The sequence below is a fragment of the Xiphias gladius genome, chromosome 5 (assembly GCF_016859285.1).
Source record: "Xiphias gladius isolate SHS-SW01 ecotype Sanya breed wild chromosome 5, ASM1685928v1, whole genome shotgun sequence".
Lineage (NCBI taxonomy): Eukaryota > Metazoa > Chordata > Actinopteri > Istiophoriformes > Xiphiidae > Xiphias > Xiphias gladius.
This window is the reverse complement of record NC_053404.1, coordinates 7,485,105-7,509,049: the sequence shown is the minus strand read 5'-3', so window position 1 is coordinate 7,509,049 and position 23,945 is coordinate 7,485,105. Positions and strand designations below refer to the sequence as shown.

The following is a 23,945-nucleotide window of genomic DNA, read 5'->3' as shown; positions in this document are numbered from 1 at the left end:
TTATGGTGGGAGGGTTCATATGCCCTTAGCCATGGCACTAACTTTAGTGCAGGGGTAGCTGTTCTGTTTAGAGCAACTGCAAATGCAACTGTTCTATCTTCTACTGAAGTAGTGAAGGGTAGGCTCCTGCTTGACAGGGCACAAAGAGAGAACTCTGTGTTCTGCTTTATTAACATATATGCCCCAGATCAAGGAACGATAGGGTAGGTTTTTTCACTATGCTTAAAAATAAGCTAAGGATTTACCATTAGGACCAATTTATCATTGGTGGGGATTTCAACTGCACTGTAGACTTTACTGTGGACAGGACAAGGGCTTTCAAAGACAGAACTGGGAGCTAAGAAGAAGACTGAACATACATTGGTGAACTTTTTATCTGGTTCTGCCAAGTTGGCCATCCGGGTGACGCACAGGAACCTGGTTCAGAGCAATGGCAGTGTGGAGCTTGTACTGGTTCTTTAGGGGCTGTTGAAGGCCTGACTGAGAGTGGAACATGCTTATTATCATATGATGGATAATTGGCAGGCATTTAGTCATATTGGGGCTGTTGGGGGGGTTTTATGCCCAGTTGGGGGGGGCGGAGAGTTGATTGATAATTTCTGATCGGAGAAACAAATTTTTTGTGTTTGGGCGACTGGTGTTTTTTTTTTTTTTTTGGAACGGTTTTTGCCCTTGGGTGATGATGATTAATCTTATTATTATTATTATTATTATTATTATTATTATTATACATCTTTATGTGGAACCTGCATTTTGCTACATTCTCTCTCCTGCTCTCTCTCTTTCTGTCCTCCTCTCTCCCCCTCCCTCTCTCTTTCTCTCTCTCTCTCTCTCTCTCTTTCTCTCCCCCGCTCTCTTTCTCTCTCAACCCAACCTGTCGAGGTGGACAGCCACCCACCATGAGCCGGGTTCTGCTCAAGGTTTCTTCCAGTTAAAAGGGAGTATTTCTTGCCACTGTCAACAAGCGTTTCCTAATGGGGGAATGTTGGGTCTCTGTACATTTTATTATTAAGTGTATGGTCTAGACCGGCTCTATGTGAAAAGTGCCCTGAGGTAACTTCTGTTATGATATATATGCTATATATATAAAATTAAATTGCATCGAATAAGTGAGCACTGTTTTGTTTTAGGTAGACTTTGAGGGGAAACAGGAGTACAAGACCAATATGTTCTTTTTTATTCTTGCTGATAAAGTGAGAGAAAAACATTTACATGTACATCCTATGGTATGTTCCTTCCAACTTTGATGGCCACAGCAGTTGTATTTGTCTTTAGTTAGACTGCAGGTTTGTCTGTATTTCAAACTAAAATTGAGTGTATTCAGCCTGTGCTGTCCTGCTCATCTTTAAAATAAGTCCAACATGTGTTACCTAAATAATGATTTGATTCGCTTATGTAAGGTAATCCACATGCAATGAATTAGTTTATCATGAGACTACACCAAAAGTATTTCTAGGCTGGTCAGGGTTAAAAGGAATCCATCCATCCATCCATCCATTAGCTATACCGCATATCCTTCAAGGCTTGTAGGGGGCTGGAGCCAATTCCAGCTGACACTGGGTGAGAGGCAGGGTATACCCTGGACAGGTTGCCAGTCTGCCACAGGGCTGACATATAAAGACAAACAACCAGTCATGCTCACACTCATATCTACGGGTAATTTAGAGTCGCCAGTTAACCTAACCCACAGGTCTTCAGACTGTGGGAGGAAGCCGGAGTGGGTACTCACACAGGCAAGGGGGGAAAAATGCAAACTCCACACAGAAAGGCCCCAGCCAAACCAGGGTTCGAACCCTCTTGCTGTGAGGAGACGGTGTTAACCACTGCACCACTGTGCTGTAAAAATGAATGGAATTTATTGCATCAAATTGTGTTAATGACTGTGGATTTCTGTGAACTGTGGAGAAGTCAGGCATGTTCATCCTCATCCTTATTCAGTTAATAGTTTCATGAGATGCTCCACATCTAAAAAAAGATTACCTACAGAAATGCACTGAATAAAAAATCCTATTAGGTGGGAAGGGGAATACTATACTATTCCGTGAATTTTGTGAGCTGACCTGCAAACGGGCAAACAGGCTTTTGAACCTGAACAATAATGGTTTGTTCTGCTTCATCATTTTCAACGGACTACCAACCAAGACCTGAGTTGTACACAATAAATGACTCCTCTGTTTGTGTGGACATGAGGGCTTTGGTACATCTGAAGATCTGCCAATTATTTCCTCATCTTAATTAATCAATTGTTTAGTCTGAAAAGAGTGAAAAATACCTATAAAATGAGCCAAACCCTAAAATCTTCAATTATCTTGCTCTGTTTGACCAGTAATCTAAAATTGAAAGACATTCAGTGTACAATGATAAACAGTACAACAGAAAAAAGTGAGACTGTCCTCCTTGATGAAAAAAAGCAGCAGATTTTCACACTGGAGAAGCTACAGAGTTAGTTTCTCTGCCTAAAATTTATGTAAATGATTTATTAATCCTACCTCCATTAATTAATTATCTATATGGTTAATTTATTAATTTTCTGCTAATTAATTCATTGATTATTTTATAACTTGTACTTTACAAGTACAACAATACTATTTAAATATGCAGTAAAGCAGCACAATCTGAAAAATAAAACTGTTCTACAACATTTGAAAATAATTAGCAAATATTTCACATTCTGAAACTTAAAGAAGCAGATGATAGTTTTGCCATCATTCTTGTCAGTTATGATAACATGATATGATGTTTGCGGTGACATCAACCCAACAGTTTTACTTACACCATTCAGCCACAACATTAAAACCGATAACTGGTTTTGATGTTGTGGCTGAATTTGATTTACCTTTAAGTTTGGGGATAAGGATTGCTTTTTGTTGAGAGGTGTCACACAAATAGTAGCAGAGTTACTTGTGTATAAAAGTGTGTACATGAGTTTGTTAGGCCTGTTGTTCTCTGATCCAAGGATTATGAAACAGACTGTAAGCGCCATCGGAGCATTCAGCTGAAGACTGACTCTGTCTCATTTGTGAACAAAAGCTGCTGAGCAGAGCTGGAGGGGGCAGAGTGCTCTCTGTGGAAATATCTGGAAGAAGAGAGGGGATAAAACGTACAGCTGACTCTAAAGCTACTACATTGGGGTATTTCTAAATAGCCACAGTCTCTGTCCACACTGAGAAACCTTAACTACTTATTCATATACACAGTGACACAAAACATTCTCATAAACTTCTGTAAAATTATCCGGACATGCAGGTGTGGGTTTTGTGGAGGAAATCAACCAAATGACTCTGTGACACTAGCACTAACTGTGTTAATCTATTCTTCATTAATGGAAACTTCTTGTCAACATGAATCAGGACAGTAAATCTTTCTCCACCAAGTCTGTCAATTTCAACACATTTTTTCTAATTTGTTCTTATCTTACATGTTAACAGCATCTATTTGTATTTTAAGAAATCATACTCCATGAAGGTTCTGCAATCTCAAGGTTTAGGCCCCAGCACTGTGACAAGTTCTGAATACTCTGCAGCTACTGACTTTTTAAAAAGCAGATCTGCTTTGGTATTGCACTCTTGATAAGGCTATACTGTACATGATTTGTATGGGTTTTCATACTGTAGATATTATATAAAAAACGGTAACCGGTTTTAATGATGTGGCTGATCAGTGCACATATAAAGAAAGAACAATAGTGTATGTGCTTGCATTACATAGTTGAGTTGAACAAGTGATAGACTCAGTGATGGAGAAGGTTTAGATCTTTTACTTAAGTAAAAAATACTCCATTAAAAAGGACCTGCATTCAATAGTTTATTTAAATAAAAGTACGAGTATTGTCAGTAAAATGTACCCAATGTGTAAAAAGTAAGAAAACACCTCTTGAAGAACGACCCTAGAGTACTGTATTATTATACAGTAAATATATTATTGGATTTTTATTACCAATACATACCAGACCAAGCATCTTAATATGAAATATATGGTTTTATTCAGTACTGTATAGTATATACTGAATAAAACGACATATTCCATATGATAAGATGCTTACATAGTCTTAAACCAAGGTTAAACTCATCGTGTGTTTTCCTCTGGAGACTTGCTGAACATGTTTGAGATATCTTTTCTTGTTGTAAATGCATCATCTATGATGTTTCTAAGGGGATTCTCAAAGGTTCTGGGTTAAAAAAAATTTTTTTGGCTCTGTGAAATTACTTTGTACTATGGATGGCATGTAGAAATATGCTTGTGGTCATTGTGAACAGCCCAGCTACAGTTTGTATTCTGTCAGAACAAGGCCTGAGGCTCCAAACAACTCCCCTTGAAAAGTCCATGACAATATCAGGTTCCAGATAACTCTGATGTTGAATTTATCTTTAATTTATATGCTCTACCTAGTCGCTGATGTTTGCAGAGGAGACACTGACAGACTGTCAGACTATCAAAGAGCAGAGGTTCATAATCCAGTCCAACCTTTTCAGAAATCAGCTTTCTAAAGTCCTGTGATTGAAATGCAACACTGCACAGTAGACTTCAGGTCTATTCATAGTCTGTCTCTTCCCATTCCTCCGATCAACCTGAAGATCTTGAAAAGGATGGTTCATAATCAGATTATATTTTCACTTTATTGAACACCTAGTGCTAGATTACGGGGAACCCAGGGTAAGAAAGAAACCCTGGCGCCTTCTGACCTTCCAATGCCTCCCACTCTCTTTGATTGTATATGTAACCTGTTGCCTTTGAGAATCCATCTGGCACGGTGGACACAGATTTATTCAGAAATATACCAAATATACCATTTCAACTGAAATAATAAATGTATGAAAACTAAATTTTGACACAGGACCCCTAAAATTAGGTAAAAATGCAGCAGGCACCTGTGTCATTTCATTTCTCTGTGGCGCACATTACCAAACAAATTTGCAATTAATCAAATTACCCAAAGAGTTACTTCTACACAACCTGGGGCTTTCGTGGTCCAATAGGCTCTGTTACTGGAATAGAAACGTAAAATGTACGCATTATTTAAAAAGCTTTGACCACTGTCTTGACACTACCGGACGACTGTCCTCCTGTACAAAACAAGCCCATAGGTTGTCTGTGCAAGCGACTTATAGCGACCCATAGTTACGTTTTATTGTTAGGTGACCTCAAGAGGCTGTAGTAATAATGTCAGGACCAAAGGAGGAAATTTAGTGACATTAGACTAGACCAAACACAGGACTATTACAAAGGAGACAGTTGTTCATTTCCTGTCTGAAACTGATTGTCAGTGTTGTGGCCTTATGCTGTTCCACAACCTTAACTGTGTGTTCATTATTGTAAACATGACGATAAAGGTCCTTTAACCTTAAGGAAGTGCTTATTTTATTTTTTTATTGTGTTTAAATCTAAACAAACTGGGACTGTTTCACAACCTTAACCGCATGTTTATTATTGTCACCATGACAACAAAGGTCTGGTATGCCTGCCACTGGTACTCTCTTACGGATCATATTATTGATACCGTGACAACGAAGATCCAGTATGGCTTCTGCTCATACTCTCCTATGTGTTGTATCCTAGGGTAGGGACAAACAACCTATATGCTTGTTTAGGTTGGAGGACTTGTTGCATTACCATCAGCAAACTCTCAACTACTGGATGCACTGGTAACTAAATAAGAAAATGTTGAAAGGTGAGCAACAGACATAGCCATTCCTAGAGCCACGTCGCTAGCATGGCTGAAAATAAATAATCACAATGCATGTGGTGGAGTAAACCAAAAAAATACAGAGTGGTTTGCTGTTAGACACCATTTAGGTGTATAAACCTATATCTCATGTCAACCTAAATGTGAAAGAAAATCAGTAACAATATTCACAATATTGTTGTCTTTTCTGCAACTGCTTACTCCACTTCAGGCCAAACCATAAAAATGATGAGGCCAGTCCTGCTGTTGCCTTTTCAATTAAGTAGGCTAACCGGTAAATGTGAAACATTTCAGTTTTTAAAATACAGTGGAAACATAAAGAGGAATTGCTACCAAGGCCTCAGAGGTTGCTAAAAGTTGAGTATATGGGAAGCCCCAGGTGACAGATTTGATTTCCGATGTGGTTAAAACAGTACGTGTTTTGGACTAGTTCTGAGAGACCACAAAACAGCCCTTAAGTTCCTGCAGTGGCAAAGGTTAATACAGATGAAACTGATATTGTATCTAACTATAAATGAAGGAATCTATGTCTGACTGTCTGTCTGTCTGTATTTCGATTTTCTCGACAACCGCTCATCCTCCTTTAAATTGGGGTAGCAGTTTAGTGAAAGAATCAATATTCATCTCATCTCATAACTATAAACAATATGGTCATTACTGTGATGTGCTGGGTGGCCATTTTGTGTCAAACTGTTCCCTCTACTGAGTTTGACGTAAAAATTGAGCTGAGGTCCTGAAGCTTTCCCATAACTCCGGGCCTCCAACTGTAATCTCAGTCAGTAGGGGCCATAACACAGGATGAGCAACGGCCTGTCAGCTGCAGGAAATCAAACGTCCGCCTCCACCCTCTCTCCGTCCCAGTCATTTCTGTTTCTGCCAGAAGACTGCACACCTCCTCCCTCCTCCCTCTCACTCCCGGCACAGAGGTGCATTGAATTACAGCCTGAGGAGGAGGAGAGTTGGAACTCCCAAGCTAATAAAGTCCAGGCCATCCAGGTTGAGAGTGTTTTCACAGACACTTACTGCACTGCTCTTGTATTTGCAGGATGGTAGGATTCATCATATTTCACTGGATTCTTCAATTATTAGGCTGAAAATCCAGACACACTAACGGAATAAAAAAATCAGTAGATGAGTTTAAACAGAATGGTAACATAAGAGAAGTGGAAATTTGGGCTCTGATTACAGCATCTCTCATGAAGAAGAAAAATGATTAGCTGTCTCATTCTGCAGTGGTTGAGCACTGCCAGTATAATTCTCCAATCCTCAAACATACACTTCATCTGTTTTGGTGAGAAGCCAGTGGTATTAACTGTTCAGGTCTGACACCACAGACATAGCAGCAGAAAAGTTCTGTAGCTGTATGCTGGGCCAGCAGTACTGGTTGTGTTTTTATGCCTTTTTTTCCTTTAAGGGCCCTCTGTGGTTGCTGCGGTTACCATGCTTTTTGGATTCTCTCTCTATAATTGAGTATTGCATTTTCACCCTGAATTCTGCGCTCCTGCACAAAGCAGTGATTGTTCCTGAGCAGCGAGCAGGGTTGGGGGGTGGGGGAAGGTCTGAAGTTAGGAGGGGCTTTGAATGAATGCCACTACATTCTCAGGAAACTCATTGGCTGCTTTGTGTTTAACTTTCTGAAATCCCAGAGTGCCTGAGTGAAGCAACATAGCAGACACAAACTTGTTTGATCCACTCATCACAATGAGAGATGACCAAATTCAACCTAAAGGATGCCGGGTGCCACTGCTCACTATTCAATTCAATTCAGTTTTATTTATATAGCACCAAATCATAACAGAGGTTATCTCAGGGCAGTTTTCATATGGAGCAGGTCTAGACTCTTTATAGTTATATTTACAGGGACCCAACATCCCCCCATGAACAAGCACTTGGTGACAGTGGCAAGGAAAAAATCCCTTTTAACAGGTACAAACCTTGAACAGAACCCGGCTCATGGTGGACGGCCGTCGGCCCCGACCGGCTGGGTTGAGAGAGAGAGAGAGATGGAGAAGAGAAAGGGGGCTGGGGGGGGGGGGTAGCACAGTAGACGTTTATCAAAAAGATGTGTAAAAATAACAAGGTTGATAATAAAACAATAATTATTATTTGCCTGAATAATAATAATAATAATAATAATAATAATAATAATAATAATAATAAAACTAAATATAATAATAGTTCCAAATCATAATCTTTGAAGCAGTGGGTGCTGAGCAGGATCATTGGGGCAGTAGGTGGTTTGCAGTCACAGATCCAGACTCTCTTGCAGCAGGGGCAGAAATACCTGCAGAAAGCGACAGGAAGAAAGAGGAGAGAGATGAGAAAGCATAAAACTACGGGAGAGAGAAGAAGTCAAGTTAGTAACGTGCATTGATGAATGCGTACAGATTGAGAGGAAGAGGAGGAGAGAGGAGCTTAGTGCATCATGGGAAGTCCCCTGGCAGTCTACACCATTACTAAAAAACAACCTCTTAATGGCTCTTCAAATGGTCATCATTTCATTAGAGAACAAACAGGCTTAACAGCATGGAAACTATACAAACCACTGAAAGCACTAAAGAAAAACACTGGTGTGCTAAGATAAATGACTATGTTTGAAGTCAGAAGACAGAAAGCTTCTTCAGTCTCTGCTATGTTAAATTTTGAGTTGCTTGAAAACTAATTTATAACACAAAGCCTGAATTAGTACTTAGAAGTGTGGAGTTTGAAGATGTGCCAGAGAGATAGTATTCAAAGCTATGTTAGGCTATCAAGTTGCATTATGGGAAATGTAGGAAACCCAGTAAACCATTTACTGGTTTTAATGTTGTGGCTGAATGTTGTATGTTGGCCTGCACTTGAGAATTCTTTTTCTCTGTCTCTCGTTTTGTTTTGACCTACCAGTCAGTAGCATGTGACATATCCATCCTACTGATGTAATTTTGAGCGGCACAGCTTAAAGCTGTGGTAGTGGCTGCCAGGAGCAATTAATGTAACATTTTTCACCATGATCACAAAACCATGCTGATTTAAGAGTAAACTCACAACAAACTGTGCAGCTGCACCCATCTCATCCATACTTGTTGCCATTTTCATAGCCATTTTCTCTCGCTATTTTTCATCGATGTAGCTAGGTAGCTAGCTGGCTATGAAGAAAGATGTAGTGCCCATTCTTAGTTCTTCTCTCGAAGAATTGGTCAATTCTTTCTCCATCAACAGCTGTCAGTTGCCACAACAGTGATCTATATGAGTCAGTTTAATATGGAGAATGGTTTGTGAATCAGAAATCAGGATATGCAAGTCCCTCAACTTTATGAAAGTGCAATGCAAAATCACTGGAGTAGCCCTTTAACAACAAAACTCAGTAGTGTATTGTAGCTTCTTAGATCCCTTCTGATTGAGACCATTAATTTCTCTCCTGTGCCTTTGTCCAACACAAAAAAAGGTCTCCTAGCACAAGTTCATCTGTATCAGAGCACTGAGTTTAATCCGTCCTGCACAGCTCTCTTTTTTCTCATTGATTGTTTTGTAAGGTGACAGAGGAGAGATTAATGTGCAACTCAGCCTGTCCAGTACAGCAGTATTTAGCAGGCCATGTTTTGCTGTTTGTAAACAGATTAGAGATGGGAGACTGGTTACCCTTTTTAGAAAAGGTAATATGTAACATTAGGAACCCTGTGTACCATGGACAAGGCTTCACTTTTCAATCCAAAATACAGATATTAAAAAATAAAATACAGTGTTTTGAACCAGATATGTCCTAACTAAACTTGGAAAAATTTAATGAAATGCAAATGCAGTTTAAAATTTATTTGTAAAACCATTTACCACCAAATGGTTTCCGAATGGTAGGATAGTGAGCCACTATGATGCTTTGATAGTCAAAAAATCTGAGGCATAGGATCTGTGAAATATGTCATCTATGCTGAATATGTCAACTATGATGAACTGAAAAAAAAAACTTTAAAAAAAATGAAATAGAATACAACTTCACTTGGATAATATATGTGACCCCCCTTTCTGTAACTTTGGGTTGCTGAAATAGAAATTAGGCACACTGGATAACCAAACAACTTTGAAAGCCAGTCGTAAAAGTTTTAAGGTAATGTGTTGTGAGAATCAAACTGTATTTGAGGGTTTTCATGATTTTGTTCAAAGCAGTGTTTCCACTGTGAACTGCCATGCCATGACAACATGTTGATACAATAACTGTATCTTGGAAAATTCTGGAGAAGTCTGACCTGAGTGTCATTCTTGGCCATTCCACTGAATTTTTCCATGGGGAAAGTTAGAATGTCTGACTTTCCGATATGTCATGGAATGTGTCTAATTGACCTTTTAATCAGTCTTTTGAATACATCACGAATAGATACCTTTAGTTCACTGTGAATGGATGCATTTGAGTTTCCATCTCAGTTATTCTTTTAGCCTGTGAACAGCTTGGATTCTGCTGTAATGCTTGTTCTACTGAGTTGTCAGACCTCCCTGCTCTTCAACTTCTTCTGAGGTAAAACTTCAACACAAAATTCAGTGACTTCAAACCACTTCATAGCAGTTCAGCTATCAGTTATATATCAGTCTGCCATCAACACATTAGAATGCTTAAATATGAATAGCAGTTTTTCTTATATAGACAGATAGGCCCTACCTTTAGTCTTTTATTTTCTCATCTTTTATTTTATTCTATTTGTTATTTTTTTCTAAATCTGCTCTTATATTGTTTTCTAAATCACTTACCTCATTTGTTTTTTTTGTGTTTTATTGTGTGCTGGCTGCTGTAACACTTGATTTTTTTGGATTAATAATGTACTCTCATCTATGGAGGTAATGGAATAAAATACGTCAAGCTTTGGATAGAGAGACAATGCTTGTTAATAGGACCTATTCATTATGTTATCCAAATCCCACCTTGCTTGAAATTAGTCAGGTAATACATTTGATCCCATTGTCCTTTTTTGAAATTTCAGTATGAGTGCTATTGACAATTTCTTACCTGCCGCCAAGTTACTGCTAGTTGCTAATAATTAAGCACTGGAATGCTTCCACTTCAAAACTACACACTCCAGTCTCAGAGCTTCAATCTTTCCACTCCATATTATAAGGAATATGATCTTCTTATATGTTAATACTTTGAAGTTAGAACAATGAATTACTGGACACGGGATACATTTGTAACAGTGGTGTGCAGACAGGCTTTCACAATTAAAGAATGTAAGGTTTTATTTATAAAATACCATTTTTTCTTTAGGAACCATATAACATTGGACTGTTTTGCAATAAGAGTCATCAAAATAAATACAGTTTGGGAATACAATGGGAAGGATATGAAAATATAGGTCATGTGATGGCACGTGGAAGTCTAGCTGTAAAATAGAGTCATCTTAGGTTTGGTCGTCTGCACTATCTAACAGCCATCAGGATTTAAATGCTCATAATTTTAAGGGAAAAAAATAATATAGTGATTAAATCTGGTAAAAATAAAATAAAATAAAGGAATACCAGTATGATAAACTGTGGTTGGGTGTATGAATACAGACAGAACACAGAGGGGGAGGAAGGCACATAATTCAGCCTATTTTTGAGGATTACACATGGGATTTCCTTTCACATAGATCAGCGAAGTTTCAGTCAATGAAACAAAATATTGGAATGCAACAGCTTCACCTGATGCTACACCATCTGTCAACAAAGTAATCACTACTTCAGTGTTCCATCATTAAGACATTTTTTTAAAAGTGGGTATTGAATAGAATGCTCTTTAGCTTAAAAAAAAAGTTCTTCACTGTATCTCTGTATCTTATTATTCTATGCTATTACAACTTCTTACAACCTTTGCTGCCCAGATGAAAGAATCTAGGTGAAGAAGGAAAGCACTCAAGGCAACATTTTGTTTTAGGCTTCAAGAGAATAAAAAGACTAGTGAGGATAGCAAAAGACTTGCTCTGTTGTGTAGATAACATACACTTGTTAATACTGCTCTGGAGGTGGAGGTCACCACTAATAGTCAATGCCCTGGTCGTTGTAATGGGAACTGTAGTTGTCATGGTAACCTCCATGGTACTCGTTCTCCTGGAACTCAGCTTGATAGTCACTGTCGCTGATCTCAGAGCCGTTGGTTCCGGTGCCCTGACTGCCATTTGTGTGGATGACTGGCTCTGTTGGGGGGGCGCAGTACTTGGGGTCGTACACCTGTCGACCTAGACCATACACACTCATACCCCTCTGAGACGCCACCTTGTTGGTGCCCATCTGGAGGGAGATGGTGGAGTTATCCAGCGGCTGTAGCGCCACCTTCTGGTCATAGATGTCTCTGCGAGTACCAGGGGCTGACATGCCTGCCTGAAAGGAAAATAAAAAGCAGCAGAAACTTTACAACATGATAAAGGTACAAATACTCGCCTTGTATCAAATGCTCTGTTCTAATTGGACAAATTCTTCAGTAACATTTTTCATACCTTTAGAAAAAAAGTTACAATTTAGAGGGTCAGTTTACTTTGTTACATCATAAATCATCATTGCAACATGTTAAACACAGTAAACTGTAACTCCGTTTTCTCACTTCCCTCAACTGGTATCTATCTATGAAACCAGTCTGGGTTTTATTTTTCAAAGTCAGGTTTCGAAATACCTGACTTATAACAGAGATGAAAGGAATGCAGTTTGAACAGCTCAGCTTTGACAAATGATTTTTTTTAAAAATTCAACAGCAACATCTCTTTCCCAGAACCATGTCCCAGCTTTCGTTCCGTGTGAAAAATCTAGTCTCATTTACTTGAATGAGACGAGACCAGCCCAGTGAAGCAGCAAACAAAGGGTCATTCATATCTGTTATTCATAGATCTGTTACTTAAACTAAACTTCCTGGATGGTATTCCATGTCTCCCCAGTGTTTGAAACTACACGCCCAGATCAACACAGCTCTTTGCATTGTTTTAACCAAGGGCTGATTTCAGTCTGAACACCCAGTTACTCTAAATACAGTAAACCACAAAACAGCATTTTCCATTGGAACTACTTTCACTTAGGAAATAGTTTTTATAAGAACAGTCAACATGTTCTGTGGATTATCCAGAGTAACAGGGACATTATTTCTGGAAAGACTTGTTGTTGTTTAATTCCTATATGTAGTTTTTAATGTTGTGAGGAGTACTGAAATCTAAACTCCATTTACCTCCATTGTATTGTATAGAGGATAAAATCCCAGGCAAAAATCCAAGAGAAAGATATGTCAAAACTCAGACAAATAAAACCAAAACTATCTGCATAAATAGATATTATATGTAGTTGAGAGAAATTATTTATCTTTTAATTTGGGTGAACTGGCCTTTTAAACAATTCTCCATATACAGCTCTTTCAGCAGGTGAAATCAGCTTTATGATATATGTAGGTTGAACCTGTATAACTTATACCTGTATAAATACTGCAGCACTACGTTCCAGGATAAAGAATACAGCTTCATTATTTCAGCATGGAAACTAAGCAGTGTGAACATGGAACTGTGTCCACAAGCTTCATAAGGCTTTGGAGATCTAGAAAACATTTGTCATTCATATTAAGTACTGTATTATATAGTCAGTTTCGGCCTCCTCTACGTATTTTTTAGAGTTAAAAAGATCCAGTAAGAACAGCTTTAAAAGGGGAGTGGGTTTTAACCTGGCTGGCTCCTTTGTTGGTTCCCATCTGCAGGCTGATGGTGGTCTGGTCGTAGGGTTTGTCAGTCTGAGTCTTTGGATCATACAGATGTCTTCTGGTTCCATAAGCAGTCATTCCAGCCTGACTTGCACACTTGTTTGTTCCCATCTGAGGACAAAAGGCCAGCGATAAGATCTCACCAAATCCAATCACAAATCAGTCTAATTTTTTTTTAAATACCCCTAAAATGAACCACTGACATTTGAGCTTCAGTAGGTGCGTCAGCAAACTAATTTGGTTAATCTTCCTGTTGATTTGGCCCTGCTGTGAAAACACAAATCACCATGTGCTGGAGGAACTTTTACCCCTTGAAGAGGGGTACTTTTACCCCTGGGAAAGTTCATGGACATTAGTTCTTGGGAAATCAAAGTTCTTGTAAGTTTTGGTTGAAAAGCACCTAGTGTAACAATTTCGGGGGAACTGTTTCTTTATTTAAAGGGCAGTAATGTATCCCTGTTTCTGTCATTGAACAGACTGGGTCCTGCTTCAAAGAGCTCCTAAACTTACCCTAGTTTGGCTTTTAATGGAGAGTTCCATGATTATTTCACTGCTGGAGAAATAAAACTTTCTAGAAAATGCTGAATCTATTTATTTCTCTGGCATAAAATTGGTTGTATTTAAAGCTATAATCATAACATCAGCTTCCATTAACATCAGGCTAAAGATACCAGTTCATGTGTTGGCCTTAAGAACCACTTAATCACCAGTGCATAGTTACCTGCAGGCCAATGACACACTGTCCAGCCTTGATCTTCTCATCATCAAAATGTCGAGCTTGTTTGTCTGCATATTTTACCCCAATATCAATCTTTGTGTCCATACCTTTGGTCTTTGCCTGACAGAAAGGACATGCTGGTCAATGGACTGATGTGAAATTAGATTTGTGTCCTATAAGAATGGAAAATGTGTTTCTCAGAAGACAGTGACCCCCTGTATTATGTTCTCACTCACCATGCTGGCCAGTGCAAGCAGTGTGGTCTGGACTTGTGTCATGTTCCCATTTTCAAATAGGTCATTGGCCTCAAAGATGTCATTGGGCTTTAGACCATACGCCAGGATTGCTTTGATGAAATTCCCAAGGTTTTCCAGCTGCAAAGAGCAACAGAAAAAAAGAAAAAAGGGGTGATGGGGGCTGGGACGGGGAACTCCAGCTAAAATAAGAGGAAGCAATAACAGCACAAGTAAATCTGTTAGTGAAAAGCAGTGAGAGCCTGATGTGCTGTGATTAGTCTTAAAGAAGCTAAATGTCCTCTTTATGATGCTGATTTCTGAGTTGCTCTCTTGGTGGCTTTCTGTTATCAGCAGATGTCAAAGCCCTGCATTGTTGCCGCCTCAGAACAGGTCTTACCTTGTGCCAGTTCAACTGCGAAAGGTTGATTTTCTTTACGGAACCAGGCTGCAGCTTATTGATCAGTCTAAGAGAAGAAGGAAAACAACATGTATCAGAACAAAATCTGATTTATCAACAATGAGGATAAATTTTAGTACAAATTCTGCCATCATAGTTCATACACCTCTGCAATATTGAATCATAACACACTGCCAGCAAACACAGTCCCCTGAGATGCATTACTTACAGAGAGACAGAGAGAAAGAGAGAAAGAGAGAGAGAGCGAGAGAAAGAGAGAGAGAGCGAGAGAAAGAGAGAGAGAGAGAGAGAGAGAGAACTTACTCGCAGAGGATGACTCCATCCTTCAACCCTTTCTGGAAGTTCTCTCCAATAGACATTCCTGTTACCTCCTCAATCCAGAAGCGGAGCTCCTCCTCCTTTTTTGGGTCATATTTCTGAGCAATCTGAAAGATAAAACATTATGTTAACTCTTCATTCCATTTTGGAAAAAGGAATCTATAATTATCAATCAGAACTCATAAGATCAAGTCACATTTGGCCATTTGGCAATCAGTAGCTCTATATGATAATTAGAGGGAAGTGAATTTTGAGTTCTTCAAAGCCCAGAATTCCTTTAAAGTGACACAAGTGAAATAATGTCTTATTGTACTGCCGTTCCATTTTTCATCACAATATCCTGACAATGTGATCCTTCTAAATACAATCCAAACATAGCAAATCAAATCTCTTTTCACACTCAACAATTTGTTCTCTCTTGTCAAGTGCCTTCTGAAGAACATGAGTGACAATGATATTTTATTTGGAAAATTTAGTGGTGAGTGAAACAATAACAGAAAAATATAATTAATTCTAAGGGTTTACTAAAGTCTCTAAACTATCCCCCTTCTAATTACTCTCTTCCAATCATTGTTACTAGACCATTAATTAAGGCAATGGTCAATTATCAGATATTAGTCTGAAAAAAGCGTGGGGGTAGGGAGACTGGGTTTTTAGGCTTGGAATCTGTCTTTTTTACTGTGCAACTCAAACTTATAACCTATAACCTAACCTACGATTTTTGAAATTTGCTAGTGACAACAGTAACAATAACAATTTAATGTGTGCTTAAAGGATCAATTTACAGTTGAAAGATAATGGGCCACTCCTCTCTGTTACAGCCTACTGTAGCTTCAACTCAACCATCCAGTCTTGCTTGGACTACGTTATCTAGCTGTCACTTCAGCATTTTCACATCACCATAGCTTCACTTCATATTGAAACAATGTAATTCCAGTTAATACTACACAAAGACATAAACTCACCGCAATGAAACACTCTAACCAAAGACAATATCATATTCAACTATTTTGATAACAAAAAATGTATTGTTAGGAAATAAGATGCAGAGGGTACCACAAAGGTTTAAACCTGTCCACGTGAATTTGGAAGAGAAAACAAAGGTGACTGAGAAGGTTATTACAAAATGGCCATTTCTGGCACAGATGGGTATGAATAATTGATTACTTGAAGGTATCAGTCGATTCTTCTTCTTATTCTTCTTCACATTATTATTATTATTACTATTGTTAATGAGCATGCATGCAAGCACACAAAACTGGCATTAATGAACTGTGCACCCAACTGTCTCCAGTATATATGGATACACTTGTTTTCCTAAACAAGAACAATTAGATATCATGAAAATAGAAATGATATTGGTATGTTATCTGCAAGATATTATATATTGCATCTGTTAGTTAAAGGATAGGTCCACATCTTATCCAGCATATCTTAAAACAATACTCCAATTTCCATAAGAACATTTTAACATTTAAACTGAGATCATTGGTATGTGTTATTGTTCCTCCTGTCTATACTGGGTGTGAATAGATTGCTTTAGTACAATGGCAATATAAGAGATTGAAGACAAAAATACAGTCAGGCTTCAGCAGTCTGAGTTAGACTGAAATTACACACTTTTATTACATAAAATATCAAAGGAGCAGAAGGAGTATTTCACAAGCAAAGGCTGAGACTGTTTAGAATTTTATACCTCAACTGATACCAAAAGATGACAGTAATTAGAAGTGATAAAGTATTATCAGTATCTGTCAGACATCTGGGAAAGGGCAAGAAAACTACCTATCAAACTGCAAGCTATAGTTAGTGTGAAGTTTAATATTCACCAGCTGGACCTGTCTTGTGATAATAACATAATTCCACAAAATCATAAAAAAAATCTGGTTAAAAATCAGGCCAGTCATGTCATTTTTCAATTTAGGATCTTAGGTTAGCATTTCAGTACCCTCTTTTAAATCAATCCTTCAAAACTTTTACATGAAGTCTTTCCTACAATAAATCTGTTGCTTATCCATTTTTACCTGTTTTTATTATACACTCTGGTTTATTAGGTACTATGTTCCATGTTTTTATTTATTTATGTCACTGTTGTTTTTTAACTTGCTCCATGTTTTTATTTATGTTATTGTTTTTTATCGTGACTGTGTATTTTCTCTTGTTCTGTAAAGCACTTTGTAACTATGTTTTGAATAGTGCTATAAAAATAAAGATATAATCATCATCATTATCATCATTTTTATTATAATTATTATAATAATAATTATTATTATTATTATCATTATCATTATTTAAACTTGCATTGATTTTTTTTGGCCACTTGGAGGCTGCAGAAACAAGTCATACATTGACATCATTAGCTTTTAAGTTGATATGGTAAACTTTCTAGAAAACAGTTGCTCATTTACACATCCAGCAGTTATGGAGAAATATTAGCATTAATTTGGAGTGGTGTGCACCTGATAGATATATGTCGAATATTCAATATCTTTGAGTGGTTTGTGATCTCTACCACCTCTTCAGTGAAATATCCAGCCCTTTAGTTGCTAAATACTAAATATTAACCAATCTAGTTTCTAACTGTGTCTGTCTGGTGTTTGTACGGTGGATTTTAGAGCTTTCTCTCTGAAACCAGCTGCCTGCTGTGGCCAACAACGATGCTATGTGAACACTTAGCATGAACCAAAAGAGCAACGTTATGGGCCTGGACAGCTAACAATGAGCTGAAATGGGGTGGGAATTCTGTCAATCTCACGATTCAGAGTTGATTCTTGATTCAAAAAGATTCTTGATTTAATAAAAAGAAAGGACAAACAAGAGAGAAATAGCCTAAATTTAGGCTCATACTCCAGTCCACTGTATTCTATACTATTCACTCATGTCCTTTGCCGACTGCAAATGAAACATAACTGACACTTATGCAGGCTTTATACTCCAGCTTTAAACTGCTTGTCGGATAGCTTTGGAAACCACCACCCACCACACCTTTCTGCCATCAAACAAGGGACGTTTTATGGTCTCTCGGAAATAGCTCCCAAGACATGCTCTCCAACCACGATGGAACTCAAAAGTGCTTATAGTTGTTTGAACAGCCACACTGGAGTGAAAAGCCAGCCATGATGGAGAATGGGAGATGCAATATTGTTTAAAAATGGGGATAATGACCCCATCACCACAACCACCTTTCTGCCATCAGATACAGGGGTCTGGGCTCGACCATATCTGTAGCTTTTTGAAACCAATGATACAATATTCACACCCATGTCACACAATGATTGGCCAGTTGTGCGGAGGTGATAAAGGAGCCAAGGATTGAACTTCTCTCTATATCTCTCTTTTTCATTTGTTACACAACTATCTGTTGCACTTTTCCCGTGAACATCCAAGTGCAGCAATAATCTTCCTCCAGTCCTACTGGAGAGAATTTCTCAAAATGCACACCATTCGGAGCAACTGTAAACCCGTTTGGTGTCTGATGACCAGCTGTTAAACGAGCTGGTCTTGATGAGGGTCACTGTCTGACGAATAGAAATATGTTTGTAGTTATTTAAAAAAGTTTTAAAAGTTATTTAAAGTTTATGATTGTATTATTTTAAGTCAACAGCAGGAGGTACAGTATGTAAGTCTTCTTCCTCAAAGAAAATAATGAAACAAAGTGTAAATTTACTAACATCACTGGTTAAATGCATAATGTCATGTCTCCAGCAGTGTAGAACAGCCTCTCTGCTGCGTTGCTGTTATCCCTATTATGTCTTCAGCAGTGGAGGAAAGTCTCTCTGCTGCAGTGTTAGTACTGGAGAAAGCCATTGTCATCCAAACACTGTACAAGCTCAGGTCTTTTGAAATAAAAACAGACTGTGGACCAAGTTATTTTCTTCAACCCAACCAGAGTTTGTTGAAGTTTTGTAAAGTGGTGCAGCGTCTGCAAGTCTCATTTGTTACTGCTGGAGTTTGTTGCTCCACTCCACTAGCATTAGATTGTAAGTGATGGGGGAAAAAGTAGTCATAAAGTATCTTTGTCTTGCAAAGCTAATTATTGATTCATTAAATCCAAAATGCATCCAAATGCTTGCCTTTTTAGAAGATGAACTACAAGATAACTCTAGTATGTGGCATGATCCAGTTGCTAATGAGTTCTGCCTTTCTCGTTCCATCAATATAAGGGTAGTAACTAATGTTATTACGAAAATTGTTTTTTGGCATTTGTGAATCAATTCAGAATTGCAGAAGATTAGACTTGTCATTCTTATTATGAATCATTTTTTCACCAACCCCAATTGGTATTCTAAAATGATTGATTATACATGTAGCTGCTAGAAGGGAAGTGAGAGCACTATTCTGAACCACCCAATAATGTCACAGCCAACATAGTACTACGTAGATAACAGAAATGTGATACATAACTGGGCAAATTTTGACAGTGGTACTATGGGAATGGTCACAGGATCACGACAATACACAAACTTTGGGAACATGAAAGAAGGATATGCTGATCAAAATGCTACTATGAATATAGCAGAATACAGTAACATAGTCTGTTCCATACAGTTTAAGGTATCATTTGGTAATTCCAACAAACTGAACAGCTTCGACAAAACAGAAAAAAGCAGCTAACATAAAGTCTACAATAACATGAAGCTAAAGCTTCTCTGACACTTTTGTCAATGTAACATAATCCAGTGTACAGTAATCCTCTTCCCAATAGCTCTCTTTTGTGTAAACAGCCTTTTAGTGTTGGTTGACGCTGCATAAAAATCCCACAAACACTCTGCTAATCTACAGCAGGACAAAGAGTCTGCTTCAGTTTATAGTCACCACCAGAGGAACCACTAGAGAAAAACCCTCTGCTGTCCATATCAGGATAGTCCTCTTTGCTTTCCTGAGGACTGACCTGTACTTACAGTACATATTCTGAGTTTGTCTGACAGTATTCCTGACTTTCAAAATGAAAAAAATATCAGAATGTTCTTTTCTCTTCAAATTCTCATGCTCTGGTGTTATGTAGAATTCTTGTGGCATTATTCACCATAGCAGTGCCAGGCTACAGGCTAGACATGGATATTTGATTCTTACAGTTGGTTGATGCAACAGGGCTCTTGAGATGACAATCGTGGTGTGATAATACATTCTTAGAAAATATCCCAATTTCAAACATTAATGCTTCACTATGTCCTAAATTAAATAGGCCAGCAACTACTGATTATTTTCATTATCAATCAATCTGCTGATTCTCTTTATGCAAATGGTTTATTCATTTAATCAATGAAATGGCTGTAATAATAACAATCATCCATCTCATGGTATCAGAGCCTAAAGGGAAAGTATGTGGCAGCAAAAAATTAGAATTTCTTTTTATTCTAAACAAACAGGTAATATAAGGGATTTGTACTAGTAAACAACTTCTAAGGGATAGTTAAAGGGGTGCAGGGGGCGAGACATGAGGCAAGATATTGTGTGAGGTGGAAAGGTGCATGCAGATATTCTAAAACCAATAGAAAGTTAGATATCTTAGTTTGGCCAGACCAGTGCAATCAGCTGTAGCACCTACAGTGGCTGTGACACAGAGCTCTTGGAGTCAATTACAGACTTTGAAAACCCCTGGTTTACTGAATGATGTATTAATTTGATAGGAGTTTTAAGAATACACACTAAAAGACTTTTCTAAAATTTCTCTGAAAAAATACCTAATGACAACAAATGATTTTCACCCAGACATTATTGTATATTTATGGATAGTTGCTATATCTCCTATCTATATCTCTAAAAACTGTTCACTTATGTAGTCCACAGTAGTACGAGGTCTTTTTGTGAGAAAAATAGAAAGAAAGTTATTAATATTTCCAACTAGAATTACCGCCTCACGATTGTATGCCTTCGCCAACCAGTCAAGTTGTGATTCACCACCATGTCCGAAGACTCTGAATGAATTTAAGCGTATTTTATCATAATTAGCATATAAATTCTTCAGTTACAGCTAAAAACGTGTTTTGTGAGGTTTGTGAGGTTTGCGAGGTAATCAGTTCATCTTTGGATATTTATTCCAGATGTAATGAAATTCGCTCCAAGCGATCCTGATGTAATGTGTTGATGTGCGTGATGTGTTGCTGGCACGGAAACATTATAAAAACAACAATCCCTGTAAAAATCCCAAGATTTCTTAAAAAAAAAAAAAAAAAGAATATAATGAGGTATAGGCTAAATATAAAAACAAGGCAGTCTCGAAACTGTGTTTTGCACAATCTTGTTCTGCGCTGCTATATTGTTACCATACCACATTATCACCAAATAGTGTTAAAGAAAAGCTGTTACCTGCACACACTTTCCTGCTCAGAGACCACAATGGCTTAATGCAAGCCTGTCATAACTTCATAGTTTTCTACCTCTTCGATAAAAATATTGCCAAATGTAATCTCTGCAGAAAGACAAAGAGAAGGGGCAAACTCTGGGAAAAAACAAATTGATTTTACTGCAGGACATGGTTTATACCTGTCGTAGTATTAGTCAATACTGGATCAAAACTAGGACTGCCAATAACAATTATTTGATTTATCGTTAGTGTTCTTACTACTACTTATTTGATTTATCATTAGTGTGCTGACTACTATCCCAATGAATCATTTAGTCTTCTATAAAATGTCAGAATATAGTAAAACATGACCATTACAATTTCTCAGAGCCCATGCTGACTTAAAACATTGTTTTGTCTGACCAACAGTACAAAAGCCAAAGATATTTTGTTTAGTTTGGCTTAGTTTTGCTTGAAAAACGACATAAACGGTTAATGAATTATCTTTTTTTTTTCAATTTGGTCATTGACAATTATGTACTGACTAAATGCCTCAGCTCTAATCAAAACCAAAACCTGTGGTATTGCCTATTACTACAATTGTGTTTACAACAAGAAATGTTACATTAAACCACTACTGTATTATAGCAATCAGACAAACCTGTGTTATAGCAATCAAACCATATCCAACTAAACCATATCAAACTGCATGACAGTTTGAGGGTATTTATAATTTTTATTAAATTACACAAGCCTCAAGGACAAAACATTTGAAAGTTTTTTAAACTTTTTTCATTTCCATCACTTGCTCTCCTCCACTGAAGCCTGTCAGCAGTCACATCAGATACTTTGCACCGGTTCCTTCAATGTAATGCACAGCAGCACTGTCAAAATTGGCCAAAAATTAAGGTTGATTATTCCCTCCAAAAAAAAACCAAAACATTGGTTCGAACCATTTGAACATCTATTGTTGCGCATTACATTGCATTCAACTGTCATAACAAAGGGTTTGAATACTTCTGTCAATGTAATTGTTTACTCTTTGTCATTATGGGGTATTGAGTGTAGATTGATGAGGGAAAAATTTAATTTAAACAATTTTAGCATAAGGCTGCAATATAACAAAATGTGAAAAAAGTAAAGGGGTCCGAATACATTCTAAATGCACTGTATTTCCATAAGAGGGCAAACCAATACAACGAGAGACATAACAACTTAGGTGCATATTATCGAGTTGTGCCTTCAGTTTGATAGTGCTGGACTGGTATGCTAAATTACATAGCTTGAATACAACCTCATCATGGTTCCACGATTTTGCTGTCTATTGACCAAAATCCATAGTATTTCCAAGTGGTGCTTTTCAGATTGCTCAGAGTGCAAATCACTCTCACTGAGGCTGAGTTGGGTTGTGAACACTCTGCCATCATTCCCACACAGTTGTTGTGGTTGTTCACTAGTTACAGCTTAACCTACATTTAATTTTAAATCAATGAGGGTGACGTTGTGTCACTCCTTTCCATCATGCAGTGCATTTAGTGCAGTGGCCCAGGCCCTCACGAGAACTGGCAAGGCAGACACTCATGGAAGTGCTGCGTTTTTTTCCTCCACAATCGAAGATTAATTTTCACAATCAAATGTCTGTTTCTATTTAACAATTAGATTATATAATCAAATTTAGAATATTTGTTGACAGCCCTAATGCAAAGTCAAAAACTTGGCTTGTTGTCATGTAATGAACAGACAAAGAGCTGAATCTTCATATGCCCACTCATCCTCGTAATTCTTGTTAAAAGCCAAAGATGACGTTGTGTTCCAAACTGTGACTCAGTGGAAGGTTAGAGTTGAAGGTTAGATCTTCTTTGGTCATAGTATCAGGGTTGACAGTGGCGTCATTCAGGTATTAATGTGAGGCGTTATGTGTCTTTGGAGTTTGACAACACAGAGAAACCCCACTGAGAGGCCAAAGAACTCGAATGATTAGGAAGAAGGCATTTTTCTCTCTTCTCTTCTCCCAGTAGTTATCAGGCATTGGAAAAAGGGATCTAACTCTCTGGATGGAACCATTAAACTGAGTTTCTGAGGGAAAAATCTGGAAGGTTACAATTTGAGCCTGTTGGAAGTAAAAACCAGACAAACCCCCTCCCAATTTCATCTCAGTACCCAAAAGCATTTCCTGATGACAGCACAGAACTGCACGCATTTGGAAAATATATTCAGTGAAGTCAGTGCTACTGCCCAACACACTTATAAGAATGAACAATTAGGAGTTATGTATTTTCAGCTACACAGGGACTAACCAGATTGATATTAAAGTTAACTGAAACACTGAGCAGGATAAAAATAAAAAATAAAAAAAATCACCCAACCACAGTGTTTAATCAGTATGAAGCTGATGAGCATATATCACATTGTACACATGACCGGGTATTGAACCAAGGCTGAGCAATCCAAGAGGAAACACTCAACATGCCACATACTGTGGTAAGAAGAGCCCTGTCATCAACTGGGAGTACAAATAGAAAAGCTGAAGCAACAAGTCAGCATTTCAGGAGAGAGGAATAGATTTAGGGCTGCAACTAATGCACCGACTGTAACTATACTGACATGCCAGTAGTGG

General features: G+C 37.9%; 1 protein-coding gene across 2 annotated transcripts in view; it reads right to left on the bottom strand.

Annotated features, from left to right (window-relative positions):
* Positions 1–10,826: 10,826 nt before the first annotated feature.
* Positions 10,827–23,945, bottom strand: part of cnn3a (calponin 3, acidic a) — a 19,751-nt gene continuing 6,632 nt past the window's right edge. Inside the window, exons 2-7 of one of the 2 annotated variants that reach the window (XM_040126227.1) lie at positions 15,028–15,149; positions 14,704–14,770; positions 14,307–14,444; positions 14,074–14,190; positions 13,317–13,463; positions 10,828–12,001 (exon numbers count right to left, since the gene is read on the bottom strand). In XM_040126227.1, the coding sequence (XP_039982161.1) occupies positions 11,660–12,001; positions 13,317–13,463; positions 14,074–14,190; positions 14,307–14,444; positions 14,704–14,770; positions 15,028–15,149 (933 nt within the window). In that variant the 3' untranslated portion in view covers positions 10,828–11,659. Of the gene's footprint in view, positions 12,002–13,316; positions 13,464–14,073; positions 14,191–14,306; positions 14,445–14,703; positions 14,771–15,027; positions 15,150–23,945 lie in introns of both variants that reach the window. The other variant, XM_040126228.1, reaches the window with a different exon arrangement.